General features: G+C 48.6%; 1 protein-coding gene across 7 annotated transcripts in view; it reads right to left on the minus strand.

The window, feature by feature from the left end:
• zfpm2a (zinc finger protein, FOG family member 2a) overlaps positions 1-20,147 on the minus strand; it is a 146,356-nt gene that overhangs the window by 3,690 nt on the left and 122,519 nt on the right. For all 7 annotated transcript variants that reach the window (XM_035605372.2, XM_035605287.2, XM_035605464.2 and 4 more), the window contains 2 exons: positions 1,498-1,704; positions 575-802 (listed from right to left, as the gene is read on the minus strand). In XM_035605372.2, coding sequence (XP_035461265.2) covers positions 575-802; positions 1,498-1,704 — 435 coding nt within the window. The remainder of the gene's footprint in view (positions 1-574; positions 803-1,497; positions 1,705-20,147) is intronic.

Here is a 20,147-nt window from a genome sequence, read left to right on the forward strand (position 1 = left end):
GGAGATAAAAGGGAGAAACGCTCAGAATCTCGCCTCCCACTTCTCCTTTAGAGTTAACTGTGGAACCCATCACACGCTCATGCATTATGCCAAGCTTATTCCTATCCACTGGGGTTTTTTTTTTTTTTGCTCAAGGATAAACTGTCAGCTATGATAGCTGACAGCAGGATGTGTATATTTGAAAAGAAATCACATTTTTCCAAGCCTATGTCATATTTTCTTAAACAACAGTTTGCTTTTGTAGATTTAGTAGAGATTTAAAGGGGCAGTAAGCGATATTGGACGAAAACAAAGATTTTGCTGCTCTGGCCGGGGCCGCGAACCCACGACCTTGGGTACGGGGGCCCGACGCGATAACCACCGGGCCAAAAGCCCTGAGTGGCAGCGCCGCCCGCCGGCACGTCTTTCAAGGTGTCCACGACTGTTGTGTTTACGATTTACAGAGCCTGGACTTAACCGAAAACCCAGATTTTTTTTCCAGAGCGCACACAGACCGACAGCTGGCGGACAAAAGGTGTATTGCTTTGGAGTCGCTGCACTGCCCCTTCAAACTAAATTCCAACCCGTCACTCACCGCTGTGTGAGGTGCTCAGGTGCATCTCCAGGGCCCTGGCTCCAGAGAAGCTCTTGTTGCACTGTGGGAAGGGGCAGGTGCTGGGCGTCTGGTGGGGCCCGGTGTCGTTCTCCTCCACCACCGTCTCCGGCTCCCTCTGCCGCCCGCTGCAGTAGTACATCAGGTGGGCCTGCAGGTTCCGCTCGCTCCGAAACCAGATTCCACACGCCTTGCAGGGGAAAATGTCCTCTGGAGGGAGACGGGGGGGAAAAGGAACAAAGGGGACATGATATCAGGACACGAACTGCAATTTCATATTCATGCATAAGTATAAGGATAAAGAGTTTTGCACGCATGCTCCTCTTGCTGCACTTCTACAGCGCCGACTCTCAAAGCCTCGCGTTAAAAGGCTTTTCCAACCAAATCCTCGGCTGCCGCGTATCGCGGTTGTGTTGCTACCACTGGTGTTGGTGCCCTTTCTCAAGGGCAAACGAGAACACTGGACCATCTGCTTACAGAAGCCTCCCTGTCGAGCTGAACCCAGATAGCCCTCGCTCAGTAAACAAACACACTATTTGCATGAGGCATGTATTTTGCAATTAACACATTAGTTTGAGCCTCGGTGTGTTTGTGTGAACCCAAAAAACTTGAAGGTCGACGGCTGTTATCTCCAGCGCCGAGACTCATCTGGGTTAATCTACGCCCGGCGGAGACGACGCTCCTTGTTAAGCAGGTGACTGAGTGCAGGCTGTGGACTCTGTGTGTGTGTGTGTGTGTGTGTGTGTGTGTGTGTGTGTGTGTGTGTGTGTGTGTGTGTGTGTGTGTGTGAGTGTGAGAGTGAGAGAGAGACAGAAAAAGGGGAGAAAAGAACAAGAGCGCGCGTGTGTGTGTGTTATTGTGTGTGTGTTGTGTATGTGCGCTCGCGTCGCTGCGTGGACACTCACTGTTGACGATGGCAGTGGGCAGGATGGAGGCCATGGCCGCCTGCTGCGGCAGGAGCTGGATGCTGTCCAGCAGCCGGGCCGGGTACATGCCCTCGCTCAGAGACATGTGGTTCACCGCCTGCAGACGCGAGTCAAAGTCCACGGCGAACGCCACCAGCTCCTCGCCCTCCATCATGTTCTTGGTGGTGGTGCACCACAGTTGGCCGCCTGGACAGAACAAGAGATAGAGGAGCCATTTTTAAAAAAAAGAAAAAAAGGGGGGGGGGAGGATTGTATGCTGAATGAACACGTGAGTAACTGTGTACAAGGTCCATGTTTGTCCCGGGCCTCGATGTGATTTGATTGCCGGCTGCAGATCAAATGTCCTTCTGGATAGTGAAGTGCGTAACTGTGAGTCTCCGACGTGATGTGTGTGTGCGATGTTGAGCCGCGACCTCGATACGATGAAGGTTATCGAACAGAATTGTTTTGTTCTGACACCACGAAACATTTAGGAAATTCAACAGCGACACCTCTTTCCAAAAGCAGTGCCCACATTACTCTGAGTGATTGACAGCGTGCTATCAAAAGACAAAACATTTTTGAAAATTGCTATGAGCAATGACAGCGAATGACATTCCATCAAGCTCGTTGGTGAATGGCACAAATCTACGAAACATTTCAAAAATATATAACCAAATATACATATATACAACAAATGTGTTTTTGTAGTTTGGTTGAACCTCTTTGGTTGAAAAGTCGTTTCTTTTCGTGACGCTGCCACAGAAATGTCTCTTTGGGGGCGACTGATGCTTCATATCCGGAGGCCAGGTTGAACCTCAGCCGGGGTAAACTGTAGCCTACAGTGCTGTTGTCAGCTGGAACACGGAGACAGGTCCTCCGCGCTATTAGATTGTTGTGTTTTGGGATTAAGTGTTCGTCTGAAATCTTCTGAACATATTCATTAAGTCAGAGAAGGGGGGGGGGGGGGGGGGGGGGGCAGGAGGAAGGAAGGGGGGGAGTGAAGGTTTTAGCTTAGATAATATTTATCTCGGCACATGACAGGCTTTTCAGCCGCACTTCATTTTCCCATTGAAGAGATTAAAGTTTTTAATGTGACTATTTACAGAAATCTGGCTGCGGAGATAACAACAAACTATGATACACTCGGCGCTAAATGGCAGAATTAGGACATTGTTTCTGAGGAAAAGCCGGACAATTAATTAAAGCGCGCTGTTAGCTTTCAAAGATGTGCAAACATACCGACGGAGCGTCTGAGGGCTGGGGGGGGGGGGGGGGGGGGGGGGGGACATGTGACTTGAGCCACCGGCTGATGTGGAATAAAGACAGTCCTTGGGAGAGGTGTGAAGACGAGGGGACGGAGGTAGAAGGGCACCGATTACTCCTGTTTACACAGAACCTGTGAATCACCGGGTCTAAGACTCTGCATGAAAACAATGTTTCTGTGGGTTTATTGGAAATGGATAAAAACGATGGTGTGGGGCACCACCGCCACGGTGTTTGTCAGGTGTAATTATGTATTACATCATCCTCACGTTTCCGCCCCATTGTTTTCAATTCATAATTGAATGTTTCAGATTTCACATCACATGTTTGATTAAGACCTTTCCGACGTGCTGGAAATTAGGGCCGGGACAAATGTGTCGGGAGGAGAGAAATAGTATTGAAATATGCAATCTCTCACAGTCCCACTCGTGTGCAGGCTTCCTCCCCTCCAGTGTGTGTGTGTGTGTGTGTGTGTGTGTGCGTGTGTGTGTGTGCGTGTGTGTGTGTGCGTGTGAGTGTGCGTGTCAGCGCCACTTTAAAGAGCAGCGCCTATCTGTCGGCCAATCTGCTGTGACGAGACACACACTTCAGGCCGCCCCACTTCATCGTTTTGATTCTGTCACACCGCACACTGCCTGGAGAGGCCCCTTTGAATTTTTATCTCCTAATTAAAATAACAAAACTCCCCATCCACTGTCTGCCCAAGTTACCATCAAGGTAGATACAAACTGCCACCGACAATGGCGGGGAAATATATATATATATATATATATATATATATATATATATATATATATATATATATCGCAGTCACAGCCACAAAAAGTTTCTCTCCTCCGTGCGGGATCTCTCAGTTCAGACGCACTCGGTGCACAAAGGGAATGATGAAGTGGGACCTGACGCTCGGATACAAATCAGGGTTTCTTTTTTGTTTTGTGGATCCATCCCAATCAAAGGTACCGCACGAGCGCCGCGTCTGAAGAACCAAGCGGATCACGTGGAGCCCCGATGAAAATGTTTTTACTGCATTCTCGACAGCCGAGTGTGCGCTCGCTCCGACTCGCAGACCCCTTCAGCCAAGAATGGTACAGATCCATCTGTTGTGCGCGAGGATGCTGGAAGTGAGTTTTTCTAAGGGACTGCGTGTCCCAGTTTCACTGAGCCACAGAAAAAAACACTGAGGCAGCACTCTGCTTGTTACAGTCACTCAACCGGGACGGGGGGGGGGGGGGTGCGCTCCGGCTGCAGGATTACGGTTCAAACTGCACTTAAATTGTCGTCAGAATTCCAATTCCAATGCTCCAATTTGAAATGGTTTGCTTTTGATTGTTTTCTGAAAACGACGACTTGTAGTTCACATTTCAATCAAGTCAACCAACAAATGGAAAAACACAAGCACGTTCAAAATGGAGAATTATTAACTCTGCAGCCGTAACATCTGCACATTTGCAGCAAGCGCTCAAGTGCACATGCACGCCTGCGGTACATACGTGTCCTGAGACACAATAGTGCGCCGAAAGAGAGCATGTGCGCATGTGGAGACGCAAAGCAGAGAGAACCGATTGCACAGGGGGGCATCAGGTGGGCAAACGGGCAGAAACAATAATCCATGAAGGAGCTCTCTGGAAAATGATTAGTCACGGCTGTTTTCAGCCTTTTCATGACGGGCGATTTCAGTCACGGAGCCACAGGTGATCCACCTATGACAAAGGCATGATCTGGGGGAGCGAGGAATGCTGGTGCTGTGGGTTGGGGGGGGTCATGAGTAAGAGCGAAAGAGCAGAACTGTGAGTGGTGAAACTGGGGGAAAAGTGGAGCTTATGATTTGCACTTGTTTGCCTGCTAACTGTCTCTGCAGTGAGCCGCCTTTGTGCAGTGGCCAATGCAGTTGGAATGAAGGCTATTGTCTAAATCCTCCTGCAGAGCACCTGATAAAAGAATAAAGAACTATGACATATTCTAAAAACAATGGGGGAATTAAGGGGGAGACAATAGGCCAGCTGCCTCATTAAAACAATCAAAAAACGGCATCCTGTACGTCGTCCAGATAATTAAAAACCACTGCTTCCCACAGTCGCTCAGTTCCACGTCCACCGGCTCACCGCGGCCCCGAGACTGTGGCTCCGCCGGCTGAACGCCCTCTTCCCTCGTCTTCCCTTTTGATTAATGCTTTTATTTGAACACGCAGTTGAAGATGAACATATGAAGGAGTTCATGAAACAAAATTACAATGCAACCCCCCCCCCCCCACTCCTTCTTCTGCATAAGTACTTCTAAACTAATCAAACGTCTCAGGATGAATCGCGGGGACTCGGGGGCTGCGTGTCCCCTCCCCCTTTTGCCTAAAGCCCGAGAGATTTCAAAGGGCAGGCATCACAGGGGCAATTCTTTCTTTTTTTAATTTTCTCACTTTTAAATGACTTTATAAGAAAACGGGTGTGTACAGTATCTTGTGTATTTACGGGGGCGGCTGGGAGAATGGAGTATGAGATACTTGAGCAGGAAATAATTTATTATTATTATTATTTTTTCTCTCTCCCTGCAAACCACCACCACCACCATATCTTAATGAAGCCGCAAACAAATCTCTCATGCCTCGTGCGCAGAAAGCTGAGAGACAACAAAGCGGCAGGAATAACAGAAGGGCCCGGATAATTAAACTGGCCTGAAGACAGGTATTCAAATGTTGGTGTGTAAACAGCACAACTCTTTAATAGTTGAGCTGTAAAATGCGTAGTTAAGCACATCAGCACTCGCCTCTCCCATCTGTCCAAACACATTACCGCTGCAGAGGCCATTACGGCTCTGAAGTACAGTCCCACTGCACCAGAGCCACGTCGCGTTATGGGAGGGGAAGAATTGGGCGTCTGTGGGAAAAAAAAACCCCCAACTCACATTGGCCCAATTGGCGAATATCGCAATGCATCGCGCGATGGGCCGTGCAGTACAGAGCGTCACCAGTAGGACTTTGAGGAATGAGGGAGGTTGATGCGGAAACGTCTTTCTTCCCTTGGCCCCATTGAAGTTGTCGTCGCATGTCGATTGGCTCGGGCTCCTAACTGCTGGGTCCTAATTGTGAAGTGGGGCCGGCGGTGCCCGGAGCCACAGGAGAGGGGTTGTAATTAAAGACCTCTCCTCCCCTTGTATCTTCAAATCCGCTCCGACGCCTCCTGGCCAGACGGGAGCAAGCGCCTCGCACCTACGAATGTCAAGCAGCTCGCATCGCTGTTCCACCACGGCGTCCTCATTTATCTATTTGTTTTAAACAAAGCTTTATCGTGTGGGGGGGGGGGGGGGGAGGGATGAATGACAACAACTTCCCCTAGTCAAACCTAGGCGAGGTTCATCGCAAAATCGTGGATGAATAATATCTGAATCTGCACCTGACAGCAGACGACAAAACGCTAAACAAAATCCTCCTCATGAATACTGGTAAATATTGAGTCTGTTTTCTGGATCATCAGAGTTGAACACATTAGTATGACTCATGGCTGTCAGGCGGCGCCGCCGTCACAATCCCCAATCCCAGAAAGGAAAACGCTGAGTTGGACACGAGCGGGAACATCAGTCACTGGGTCAAACAAGCTCACTATTATTGACGCTACACTAAACTAGAATTAGCTGACTCTACTAATATTTCACTAAGGCGGTGACAAAGATTGACTCTCCATCCCTCATCGCTCTCCTCCTCCCCCTCTGCCTCCTCCTCTTCGTGCTTCCTCCCCGGGCCACTAGGAGGCACTCTTCTCATGCTCAAGCTGCGGGCTTGGTTGGTTGGTGGATGTTTTTTTTGTTTTGTTTTGTTGCCGTGATGATGCAGAGACGTCTCAGACATGGCGGAGGAGCTCAGTCTGCCTGTACGTCCTCGCAGGTAGGTGCTAAAGATCCTATACTCTCATGAGCAATGTGTTCCGATCAGAGAGGACCTCATTCTGACGCCATCTTTACCTGGAGATGAGGTTGCCTACAGTGGAAGCTTCAATGCGTGGGAATAAAATGTTTTTTTTCCCTTCATATTTAATAATAGTCTTTTGTCTGCTGTTGCTGCGTTTCTGTGACGACAGTAATCAGGCGAGCCGGGATGCTTTTATGTCACTTGTCTTAATTTCACGATTTTAAGAATTGTTGCAGGCCAAACAAAATTTTCCAGGTAAATAAATAATGTTCAGTAACATCCCCAGATTTCTCTCCCCTTGCACCACAGTGTCCAGACTAATTTTAGCGTGTTTAAAAAAAAAGAAGTGTTTTTTCGCAGATACAGACAGTTTCCCAGAGCTCATGGATGGCCTTGAGCAAAATGGCACGCGGGTCAGAATCCACAAATTAAAAAGTCCTCCCAGGGGAGCCGCTCACACACACACGCGCCTGCTCCCTCTACAGTATACATTCACGGGCAACAAAGACATGAAAGCGGCGAAAGCACACGGAACAATGGCATTCAACACACACATTTGTGAAATGTTTGAACACACACACACACACACACACACACACACACACACACACACACACACACACACACACACACACACACACACACACACACACACACACACACACACACACACACACACACACACACACACACACACACAAAATGGAGCAATGATGTGATTCAGCAAATGTTTCACTTTGAAATTAAAAGATGTTTCTGTGCTCAGTTCTCTGGAGGTTTGTGAGAACGACCGTGGCGGGGGGACGTCTGCCTGGTAATAGTGTTGTAATATGATTTTGGGGGGGGGGGAGAAAATCGACAATGTGAATTAGCTGCTATTTTTTCAGCGATGGAGCTTCACCATTCAGATTTCATTTTCAAATTGATTCATGCTCTAATGAAATGTATGACAATTAAAGGTGATAAATATCTTCTTTTACCCTTTTTTTTTGAATTCACAAAGAATACACAATTTCTTGTGCGCATTTTCATTCCTCTCCAAACAAATTCAATGTACTCCCATAAATAAAGCAAATGACTCGTATTCTATTCTAATAGTCATTATACACTTATATTCTATATTGCAGAGTTCTGTGGTGTCAGTCTGAGACAATACCAGCCACAGATTCCTGCAGTACAAAGCTGTTCTCCCTCATTAGCTGCCACAGAGTCAGCTCCTCCCTGAGCACAGTGAAGTGGAGTAGACTATTAAAGGAACGTTCTGACTGGCTCCTCGCTCGTCTCCTCGCTCCTCTCCTCTCTCCTTTATTCTTTATTTGGACAGGTTCGTCTCGTTGAGCTCTCTATTAGCGCTCCCCTTTCTCGGCGGGCTCGTGCCGCCCGTGTCCCGGTTGTGGCCAGTGGACATGTGTTTACCGCGGCCCCCGCTGTGGCGGCAGGCTGGTTGGGGGCCCATTCTGACCAAGCCCTGCTAATGGGGCCAGAGGACCCCTCGCGACAAGACTCCGCTGTGTTTGAGCACCGCGGCAGACCCTCATCCCTCCCTCCCTCCCTCCCCTCCAGCTGCGGCCCCGTGGCCCATGTAGCCAAAGCCCCCCCCCACTTCCCATCATGCCTCGGTGGGAGCAGGTGAACGGCGGAGGGCCAACGGCAGCGAGCTCGGTTTTTCCTCGGAGAGCAGTGCGCCGCCGCCATGCGCCTCAGTGGTTCCTCCAACATGGCTCCAGCCCTGCACCACATGGGCTGGCTGGCCAGTCTGTGTGTGTGTGTGTGTGTGTGTGTGTGTGTGTGGATGCCAGCCCTAATGCAAATGCTTGCCGTTTAAAAAAACGGGAGCCTCTCTCCTCCTCTGTCTCTCCTCTTTGGATTGGAAAGATCTATTTTGGCCTTCTGGTGCTGGCAGTCATTTTTTTGTTCTTCTCCACCAGGACACAGAGCCAGAGAGATGCACCTGTCATCCATTTTGGAATTCGACACTATTGATCTGGTCAGGAGGAATGGAATTTATAAAGTTACAGTATGGGTCCCCCCCCCCCCCCCCCCCCCCCCCCCCCCCCCCCCCCCCCCCAATGAATACTTGATTGATTTGTGCTATAAAACATACATTTTTCTCATTTGTAAATTGTTTCTGTTCCTTATTTATGGGCATGCAAATTCAGTATTCACAGCACAGCAATACACACACACACACACACACATTAACACACCAGTCACCGGTGCGTCAGCCCGACGTGCCCTCTGCCTCTGCACCCCTGTAATTCTACATATTGCTTAAAGTATGGGCTAATTAAATTTTCTGTCGGTTTGCGCGAGAAATAAATAATCTGCCGCTAAAAGGCCTAATTGCGTTTGTCACATTGTGTCTCGGCGGCTGGTGCATCGGGAGCACAGCCGCTGCCCTTGCTCATTGCCATTCTGTCGTCCTGGCAAGCCCCCGCGCTGCCCCAGGTATCACCGCGCGGCCATCTGGAGCCGACATCTGTCTCTCTATTGATCACAAGGGTTTAGCACTTGATCAAACAGACTGCGACAGGAAATTGCTCTTTTCCCCACAGAAAAGGCCGGTCGCCTGCGTGAGGGTAATAGAGTGGAACTGAGATGCAGGCACCAGCGCGGTGGGCAGGCGGGCGGGCGGGCGGTACGGCAGGCGGGCGGGCGGGCGGTGGGCAGGCGGGCAGTGGCACGGCAGTGTCGGGCGCTGCGTAGGTGGCGGGGATGGCACGGCGTCCGCTACCACGTTTCCACAAACCACGCTTCGAACCTTTTCTGCGAATTGCAACAGCAGCACTTATGTGTCGTTCCAGGAACAAAGAGTGGAGTTTTCCACATTGAGCACATCCATGAGAATCTGTGTGTGTGTGTGTGTGTGTGCAGAAGGTGCGACCATCACCTCTGATTAAAAAGGGAAAAGCAACCTGTCACTTAAAGAGCAGAATTCATCTTTCGAGTCACTCAAATAACTGTCTGAGCCAACAGCTGTCTGACAGTGTTCGCAAAAGCTGGATGCAAGTGAAACACGCTAAATGATAAGTACACCAGATGGTGGGAAATTTATGTATTCCTTTAAAAAAAAACACCCCATTAAAACAGGGGCTGCATTCTGATATTCGAGAAGTCCTTTCTGTCAGTTTTCATTATAATTAAAATACATGACAGAGGGAAAATTCTAGTAGGGCACAAATCATCCTTTTTTTAAAAATATATATATATATTTTTTTACTTAAAGAAAAAAAAGTGTATATATAGGGTTTAAAATATGTAACTGAGTTCCTGGGCGTGATGATCCAATAGTGGGAAGTCCCAGACAAGCCTCCACTCGTCGCCCCTGTGGAGTTGGAGCCCGAGGTGAACGGCTCCTGTTCGCCACGTGTGCTGCGGCGCGTCAGCCGAGGCTGCGGTCCACATCTACAGAAGCGGTTCCTCTTCGCTCGGGGAAGCTTCTCAAGGCACTCGCTGCAACACCGTGTTTTGCAAGTATGGACAATTCTGATACCGAAGGTGACATTTATTCAGCATTGTAGAAAAAAATATTTAATTGTTCCTGCAGAGAGCGAGATATGTTTTCTCCCCTTGCCTACAGTGCTCGGATTGTCCTTTGGAATATGATGCAAATTTGGGATGAAGCAACTAATTTCATCCTTGCACCCCTGTGCACCCCCAATACGCCCGACCCCCCCCCCACCTCCCTCGATCCTCCGCCAGCCTGCGCCTTCCCCAGACACGAGGATTCAGATTAATCGTGTGACCGCCCCTCGGTTTTTTTCCCCGCATTTTACACAATCTCACGGCGCCACGGTGACACGTGTGAGGTGTTGTGCCACTTTTTTTGGCAAAGCTGAAAAGACGTAGCCCAAGGAAGAACAAGTCGAAAGTATGAGGGGGGAAAAGAAATATGACCAGGGGACGTGATAAAAAATTATCAGCCAGTGTGTTTTCCTGTTTGGTTTTAATCTACATTTAATTAAATTCTTATCTGCTGTGTGCTTATGGCTGCATTTGAATGGCGAGGCTGCATTCATTATGAATGGTAAAATTGAACTCAGTACATTGTGTGTGGCCCAATAAAGAAACAAGACTCTTACTGCGGGTGCATGCACAGGCTCCGACAGACATGCGGAAAAAATAAGTCAATTAAGATCGGTCTTTAAATTACTGCTGTATCAAAACAAGGGGTGGGCGCATGCTCCATAATAGAATCCTGACAGGGGAGAGGGCGCCGTCGACTGTTGGTAATATACATCCCATTTGATACAGCCAATTGTATTAGCCTGTTTATGGAATACACACAGATGACGCACACGAGATTTACTATGTCTGTCATGATAGTTCATGATCGACAGTGGCCGGGAGCGGTGGGGGGGGAGGAAAAAAAAAGTTGACTTCTATGAACATAGAGGTCAAATGAAAAAATGGCCGCAGCTGTACAATAAGAGTTCCTCGTAAAGATTCCGCCGGTTTATCAGGACGTTGGAGGTCAACAGCAAAGGTCAGCGACGTGAATACGTGGACAATATGGGAAAACCAGAGCAGACGTGGAAGAGTTAAATCCGCGGGAGTTACAGGAAGGAGAGAAAAAGAAGATTCGGCTCCAGAATTGTAATACTATTGACAAAAGACACACGGCTTATGAAGGGGGCAGGCGGCACTTCATAAGCTAAGAACAATATCCCATAGGCAGCGCCCCGGAAAAACCCCGGAAAGAGACCCTGAGCCGATACTACAAAGTTGGGCTCCGGCAAAATCCCTAAATCTTCCCGTTTGCTTATTCCGAGCAGCGTGGGGGGGTGGGGGGGCTCCCCGCTGCCTGCCCATGTTTACAGAGCTGTTCTCATCTCTAGGCCTCGCTCATCCACGGCACTGACACACGGTGTCGACATGATTAGGGGTCTGTCTTTGCATAGGGCTGCGTGTGCGTGCGTGTGTGTGCGTGCGTGTGTGTGTGTGCGTGCGTGCGTGTGTGTGTGTGTGCGTGTGTGTGTGTGCGGGGGGGCGGAGGATCGGCAGATGAATGACTTTGGCGCATCGGAGAGGGATCACAGCAGATAATCGCTCCCGACTGCTGCGCCGGAGCTCTCAGATCTGGTCTTTAAAATAATGTTCGGAGTCAAGTCTCTCCAAAGCTTCTTCGTCCTCTTCTTCTTTTTCCCCCCACACAGGTTATCTTCTGCATTTTTATGTTTGCTGTTTAAATCTGAACAGGACACGAGCGGCAAAGGGAGAGCAAATGTGTCTGGAGTCGGAGGAAGCGGAGTGGAAATGTTATTGCGAGGGGTTAAGATTAGCCGTGGCAGGCGCTGAGGAGATGAAACTCCTCTCTCTCTCTCTCCTCAAGGAACAAACTTGGAATGTCCAATTTAACCTTGGGAGGCCGGATTCCTACGGGAGGGAGGGGGATGAATGGATCCTGACCTCTCGCTCAAACTGGCAGAATTCAAAGGCTCAAACTCCAGACAAACACCAAATCTACTTAAGGACATTTGAATACAGACCACCAGCAGCTCGCAGACAGCGTGAATACAGGACCACATAAATTCCACTATCATAAATACTGCTATCACACAAACAGAGGAGCCATAAAGTACGGCTGCCCGTGTCTGGGACCATAAACCTCTGGCGTTACTCATAGGGAATAAACACACATGCACAATTTACTGCACCAGATCTCCCCCCCCCCTTTTGTTTATCTTTTAAATAAGCACTCTTTATCACTCCCGTGCATAAGCAAATTGCATGCAATGTGCGTTGTTTTAACATTTGATATGCTGTCCAGAAGATTCATTTCTCCCCGCCGAATTCAATTGTCCGTGGCAATATCCTGCTGCCATAGGCATCGGGCCCCATCACCTGTTCGTTATCGCCGGCCGTCCTGTCGGCGAGAGCTCTTGAAACGGTGCCACGGCGCCGACTCCGCCGCGAACAGCAGGTCTCTGAACTTCTCACGGTTGACGGCGGCGGCCGGGAAATTACGCTAACAACTAATTAACATCATAAAGAGCGCTTAAACGGACGGGCGACACCGGCAACCTTCATTTGCACACGCGGATGTGGAATTACCTGTGGTTTTTTTGCAGATAGTGAGCATAAAAATAAAAAAAAACACCTTTCAGAATATTCATTTCCACGCGCTGGCTTTGGAATTCACACCAAAGTCTTTTTTTATGTGCACTGTAAAAAAAATAAAAAAATACATAAATGCCACTAGGCCAAAATAATAATTGTCAACACAGAGTGCTGGCAGAATTCCTGAAGCTGTTTTTTTTTTTCTCTAAGTTTGTTTTCACCTAAAAAGAAAAAGTTCAGTTGCCACATTCAGTGCCTGAAATAACACATTCCATTTTTCCTAATTTCTATTTGAATGTAAAATATTTTTCCAGGCGGCCGACGTGGACCTCCAGCTACTGGTCCGAGTAACAAAGTGCCGCCTGTCAGTCGGAGACACTTTGCTGGCTGGCTGAACTAAGCTGGCTTATAGACTGACAAGTGTGTGACAGTGGCAGCCTCCTGGAGTCCGCCCTCGCTCCCGCTCCCCGTCCTCCAGCGGAGATGACCACGGCACGGTCCAGAATCCGTCTTTCTCTCTCTGTCCCACTTTTGTACGTGTCTTCCCTTTAAAGGTCTGAAACGGCGGCGGACTTGCGCGCGGCCCCCGTACTGCACCCGCACCTCATTACGGGGGGCCGCGTGATGGACTAGAGCAGTAATGCGGCTTTAATCTTCTCCAAATCGTTATAAATGTCAAGCCGGGGCCAGGGACTTCCCAGCCTACTGCACCAATGGCTTAGCCGCCATCCCCTCTTTTTTTTTCCGTATTAGCTATAGCCAGAGAATCACATTCGCTGCCAGATCCCCCTGGAACTTTCAACCCCTTTGTTCCAACATTCAATGCACCATTAACATACCCCTTTGAAATTGCCTCTCCCCTCTCTTCCCCCCCGCAAAAAAAGAAAGAAGAAGAAGAAGAAGAAGCCCCAAACAGCTAAATATGAAAACAGTTGATACCCATACCCCTGTACCCCCCCCCCCCCCCCTCCGCCTCTCCTAATGAGACGCGACGTCCCCGTCTCTCCACTGAAGGATCCAGACTCTCCGCGTGATGGAGAGACTGCGGCTGTTTATTAATAATGAATTTGGGAAATGTTTGCGTGCGGAACGTTATCAGCGCGCGCACAATCCCACCAATAGTTTGCCCTGATGGGGGAGCCGGGGCTCCTCATTAGCGGCAACACATTTAATCCAGAAGTTTCTTATCAAATGTCACACCTGCATCTCTAAATGGCATTTTCACATTCATTGGCCTGTATTTGGGAGATGAGGCTCCAAGGTGCTTTGCAGAGATTAAGACGGAGAGAGAGAGTGCGAGCTTATTTTATCATTTAGCGGGTCTGGAAGGAATCCAAGGAGTTTTTGTCTTGTTGTTGTAATTAGAAAGCCTTTTAAGTGATAACGCCTGCATAGGAATATGAATATGTAGCGATCAGACCAGCCCCCTCCCCCCATCTCTCTCTCTCTCTTCCCTTCTCTCTCTCTCTCTTTTTTTAAAATTGTTGAATGCTGAGTTTTTTGTTCTGTGCACGGCGAGGATTAACTCAATGGCTTCAAAAGTTTAATGAGAAACTTGAAAGTACACACTTTTCTTCTTCTTCCTGTTTCTGACTGTACGACTATTGTTTTTCTTCTTTCCTGTACAAGAGCAGACAGGACACGAGCACACTTTGCGTTCCCCCCCGAGGACACAAAACCCTAACGTATCTTGGTTATCCAAAATTAAAAAAGGTTGTTTAATAAAATATATATATTCTCAGTTCTCAGTTTATTAGGGACAACTACTGTGGCTACCAGCAGAAACATCCTCTCTTCATGAAGGTTATTATCATTTCACTCTTTTTTTTGCTCGGTGTTCCTAATAAACGGACACTTGTGTGCTGTTCTATCGAGTCTCGTGACATAAATAGCATTAGCGATCTTTTCCCAGCCCAACATGAGCCCAGGAACCCCATTTGAAAACGCACATATTTCACATTTCCTGTTACAAAGCTCCTCTTGGGCTGCAGAGAATAGATCAGCGGTGGCATTTATAGTCAGCGTGTTGGTCCAGAGAGGCGGCTGCTGCTGCTGCTGCGAACCATCGGCCCGGAGATAAGTGCAAAACTGAGAAGTATTGATCCAGTAATAGCGGTTTGCGCTTTGACTCTGACACCTTAACCCCGCAGACATAATGTCATAGCCTCTTATCCGTCCCTCTCAACACAACCCTGCCTATCTGCCGCCGGCTGTCACCTGCGGTAATACGCTTCTCGAAAAAAAAAAGCCCTTAAATCACTGAAATCATTGCACTTTCACACATTATTTATTTATCCCACCTCTTAAAAGTGAAGCGTGATTTACAGTTGGGTAAAAGGTTACCCCCCCCCCCCCCCCCCCCCCCCCCCACCCTCCCCCTCAGCACCTCCATTTCACACCAGACCCACGAGCGGCACTCCCGTGGAAAGGTAATTCCATTTCTACCATCGAAGGAGCTGCTACGTCGCAATTGCTACGTCGGGGGCCTCGTGCGATTGTGTCGGCTTTCCGGCGCATGACAAATACAGTCGAGCTAGAACACTCCCGCACGCCGATCGCAGGAGCGTGCCGCCGGATTTAGACGTTTCCCGTTAATTGAGAGCGTCACTGTGCAACAGCGGCGGCATTACACCCGGGCAGGTATGAATGAGGTCTAATACGGCTTAATTGCACCGCGGCTACATGTGCATTGCGGGGGGAGACCCTGATGTGGCGCTTTTTATCTGTCGCGAATCACAAGTTTGAACCACTGGAGGGTGGGAGTGATAATTAGTCAGGATTTAGGCATCCAGAATTGTAATGGAAGAAAGAATGAATGAAAACCTCTCTCTCTCTCTCGCGCGCACACAAACGACTGTGAGCGATCGGACATTTTTTGGCCCAAACTTTCCCCTCTGATCGATGTGTTTCAAAAGGCTGCCACGGGAGCGACCGCAGGCCAATCGCCCAATGGATGCCAGGCGTCGACATTCTATGCAAATGTTGTTTATTATCTCGCAGGCAGCACAGATCCTGCCTCGGTTTTCCTTTTTTGCGGCTGGTGCAGCCCACAGCAACTTCCCGAGCGAGGGGTTTGTGCACCAGGGTTTCTAATTAGCTCTCTGAGGGGCCGCAGCTAGTGCAGCACTTTCCACGAGACGCCGTCGGGAAGTCGAGCACTCACTTGGGGGGGGGGGGGGGGGGCTCCATATGTTGCCCAGGAGGCCGGAGAGAGACACACACTGATGCCGCGCGATTCACATTGGCAGACGCCGCGTTCGCTCCCGAGAGCCGCGTTGAGACGGGGATCTTTGTGGAGCATCGCCTTTTTTTTAAACACGAGGGCCCCTCGCCGCGCGGGAAATCGATTCAGAACGAAATAATGAGGAGGTGTGATTTGTGGATTTTCAACTTTGTCCCCCGATTGCTGACGAGCTTCTTTTTTTTTTTACTCAATACATCTATTTGAACATTTATCTATGCTTGTATGCAAACTCATTTAAGTAGAACTGGTACATCGTAAGAAGAGGGTGAACAAACTCTGGATGCCAGAGTTTAACCAAGAAAACATTTAGATTCATTTTAGGAAAAAAAAATTGAAGTTGTTAACAAAGTAAAAAGTCTCATTCTTTAAACAGCAACCTACATATAACCATGAAGTAATTACACATTTCCTTCTGGTACTTTGTTAATACATATGTACGTTCTACTTCCCTTGTATGTTTCCATGTACTTACTAGGTAATAACTAAGTACTTACATCCTTCTAATGGGTACTTTCCTTCGTACGTAGATATTAATACCATCTAGTTTCCATGTACTTACTAGGTAATAACTTAGTACTTACAAATGTTCCTTCTGATGGGTACTTTCTTCGTACGTAGATTGTAATACCATCAAGTTTCCTCGTACGTTTCCATGTACCTACTAGGTAATAACTTAGTAATTACATAACGTTATTTTGGTACTTCCCTAGTAACTATATTTTGTTACCATCTAGTTTCCTAGTAAACACCTGGTATTCAGCGGACTGTAAAATAAAGGGTTACCGAGTTTTTGGGGCGGTCACGGTATTTTGCACGATTTGATAAAAAGAGAACTTATCGTTGAACATTTTGCGACCGTCAGATACGTTTATTTATAACGCTGAATGTAATGTTTGCTGTTGCGAATGAGAAGTGCATATGAATGTCATTTCTAGGAGACACGGCTGGAATATTTGCATCATGTACCGATGACTGAAGTTTCAAAAATACCATCTTCTCAAACAAATAAAAACAAATGAAGTCCACCTCAAGATCCTTCAGAAACTCTGAATAGAAAGATACTTCTGCTTCCCCGTCCACCTGAATGAGCAGCGGCACGTGAGCGTAGACATCAGCAGTATCCGTGTGGAGTCTCCAGGTTCTCGCCGAGCTCCCGTTACAAAGCTCCGATGATCTTCCATCGCAGTTTTTCGCTGAAGGAAGCCCCGTCTTCGCCCTCCCTCTCTCGTGCGCTTTCTTTTCTGAATCCCTATCTCAGATTTTCCTCCCTTCACTCTCAATCAGTGTGCGTTCTGCTTTTGACCCCGGCGAAAAGAAAAGAAAAAGACAACGTGCCTCATTAAACGAGGCATCACACTGGGTTTCTCAACTTATTGTCTCTCACACCTTATCCAGCCCCTTCATCTTAAAACTTGGAATAAATTAGAACGATAGCGATCGAGCGCACGCCATTAGTCGCAAATGAAGTGGTTAATGCAGAAAAAAAAGAAGAAAGAAAGAAGGGAAGATAAGGCTGAGATCTGATGCCGATTCATGAAAAGGGAAGGAGATTGTAGTAAAGCGGCAGATAGACCGTGCAAATTGGGCGCCGACATCATTGGGGCAATGCTATTACCAAATTAGCTCGCGCTTTATTCCCGCCCGTCCGGATCACAACACCGGGAGGAGTCGCGGAGAGAAGGGACACGATTCTTTATACAAGCACTTCAAATCACACAGGAGGCGCCGACGCTGCTTTTACCTCCACGACGTATTTGCTTTTAATTTACACATTCAATTGTGACATTTTAAACAATTTCTCTATTGGGACTCAAGGCATTACGGGCCAAATGGCAGCCCTGAGTAAATATGAAATGGGAGGGGATGGGGCCTAGATAAGAGGATACAGTGTTTGTTCAAGTCAAATCTGCTGCCACTGTTGGCGGAGGAATGTCTTTTGTTCTCAGGTGAAGCTCGGCCTCCGTCTGACGTTGCAGTCGTGGCCTCACAGCTCAATGTGGGTGACATTTGGTGGAGAAACGTGTCGCGCGGAGAGAGAATCTTTTTCCGCTAAACTTGGAGAAGAGAATTAGGACAATAGCCCAAATTCAGAGCAGAGGACAATTGCCGTCCAAAGAAAGCCAAGGCGAGTGACACATCGCAGGCCGAGGTAGCACCACTTCTTTCTGAAGACGACAAACTGGTGGATTGAAGGTCCCTTGAATCCGGGCTGTCGCTGGGGGTAGGGGAGCTCTTGTAATTTGCGGAACCGAATCCACGGAGCGGGCATGAGGGAATTGGTTGGACAGGGAAGAAGACAGAGAACAAACCTGGCAGGCACGTTGAGGCCATGCCAGTCCTGCCTGCGCCACGCGGTGTGGCAGGGGGGCAGTGCCAGGAAATGTGGCAAGAGGAGGAAAGATCAAACAACAAGGGCTGCAGATCTCCACCAATCTGCTCTGTATTAATGTCAGAGCCAAGGAGCAGCTGAACCAGACGTGATCCACAATGTGTGACCATTCAAACTGGACCAAATTCATAACGGCCTTGTGGTATGAGAGACGACTCAAATCTGTCATTGAGCGTGAAACATCTCTCCAACTTCGTCTTCAGAAAAACTTGTCAAGAGCCATCGCTCACGAGTTTTTGCTTTACTGCGATCACTTCTGTTTTTTCAAAGCGAGCTGCGTCCGAGCCGCCGTTGTCCCTGGATGTCGGACGCACAGTAGCCCAACATGATGGAGCGGCGGGAACCTGGTGCCTGTGTCGACACGCCTCCCGGCTCCAGCGGGCTGCACACCCAGGCCTGCATCCCGCTCCAAAAACTTGTTCTGTATAGCTGCAATAAAGCAAGCAGACGGCAAATGAGCTCCACGCTGCCATCGCTCCCTCCCGGACAGATGGCAAAATTAGACAATATGCTTCCCAAAATTACGCTGAAATCACATGGCTGCCTGTCTGTCTGCCTGCCTGCCTGCCTGCCTGCCTGCCTGCATGTCTGTCCGTCCGTCCTGCCATCTTTGCCGGGGTGTGGCGTCTGGGCAGGGGCAGCGCCGTGTTGTTTGGGACGATGGGGAGGACGGAGCCAGCCTTGTTGCCGTTGATTGATATCGGAGCGCTGCGATTGGGATGTTGGGCCAGCAGGAGCATCAGTGGATGCGAAGAACAGAATGGGGGGGGGGGGGGGGGGGGCAGCGTCTATGACAATGCATGATGAACAGCCTGCTGTGTGGAGTGTGCATCTGCAGGAGCCAGTTTGTAGCACTCGGCCCTTGGAGAGACGTAGGAGGAGGAGAGCAAATGTTTGAGCAGCGACTGCTGAATCTCCCCGAGCGCCGTGTGTGTTGGGAGCGACATCTAATGACGATATTAGCCTCTATCCCTCCCTGCCTTTTTTGAATAGAATCTTTAACTGGGGACTGATAGTGGTATCTCCGACTGATAGCCGAGTCTCCGCCGCTGAACTGGGAAAGGTCTGCTGTTTTCAGGGAATCTCTGTGGAAAATCTCGTCCGTGGGAAATTACGTTACTCCTCTGCCATACGCAGCGCGAGATAGATTTGAGGAAGTTGCCGGCTTGACTATCTTTTCATGTGAATAATTTAGAAAAGTAGCATTCCTCCTGCACCCCGCCCCCCCCCCCCCCCCCCCCCCCCCCCCCCAAAAAAATATCTCTCGCAAAATCAGCCCATCCCCTTGTTGCAGTATGAACAGAGCATTTACAGTATATCCTAGTTTGAAACTGGAAAAAAAATCTGACCCAAACATTAGAAATGTAATGATGCAAAAAAAAAAAAAAGAACTTCAAAGCTTTAAACACATTTGATGATTAAAGTATCAATTTGAGAGTGAAAAAAAATAATTTAAAAATCCTCTAATGATCTAAATAAACATAAAAAACATCCATCGTGGATGAAAGTGGAGCTGCAGATGGCGGGACAGTCGGATTCTGGACTGACTCATCAGCGTAGCAGCCAGACAGAGGGAATAAACATGAGGGAAGTTACACGGCGACTGAAAGAGTTGGGGAATCTCTGAAGAGACTAATGGTATATATTCAGCGGAATGATCACAAACCACAGACTGCTCATCGCCAGCTTTGATTGGCCTCCCGGTCTGTCGCCTGGGAGAAACCCTCGGTCCCTTTGGTGACGGCTCTGTCTCCGTCTTTGTGCCCCGTTCAAGCAATTACGCCCAGCTGCATGTT

Source organism: Scophthalmus maximus, chromosome 1, assembly GCF_022379125.1.
Source record: "Scophthalmus maximus strain ysfricsl-2021 chromosome 1, ASM2237912v1, whole genome shotgun sequence".
NCBI lineage: Eukaryota > Metazoa > Chordata > Actinopteri > Pleuronectiformes > Scophthalmidae > Scophthalmus > Scophthalmus maximus.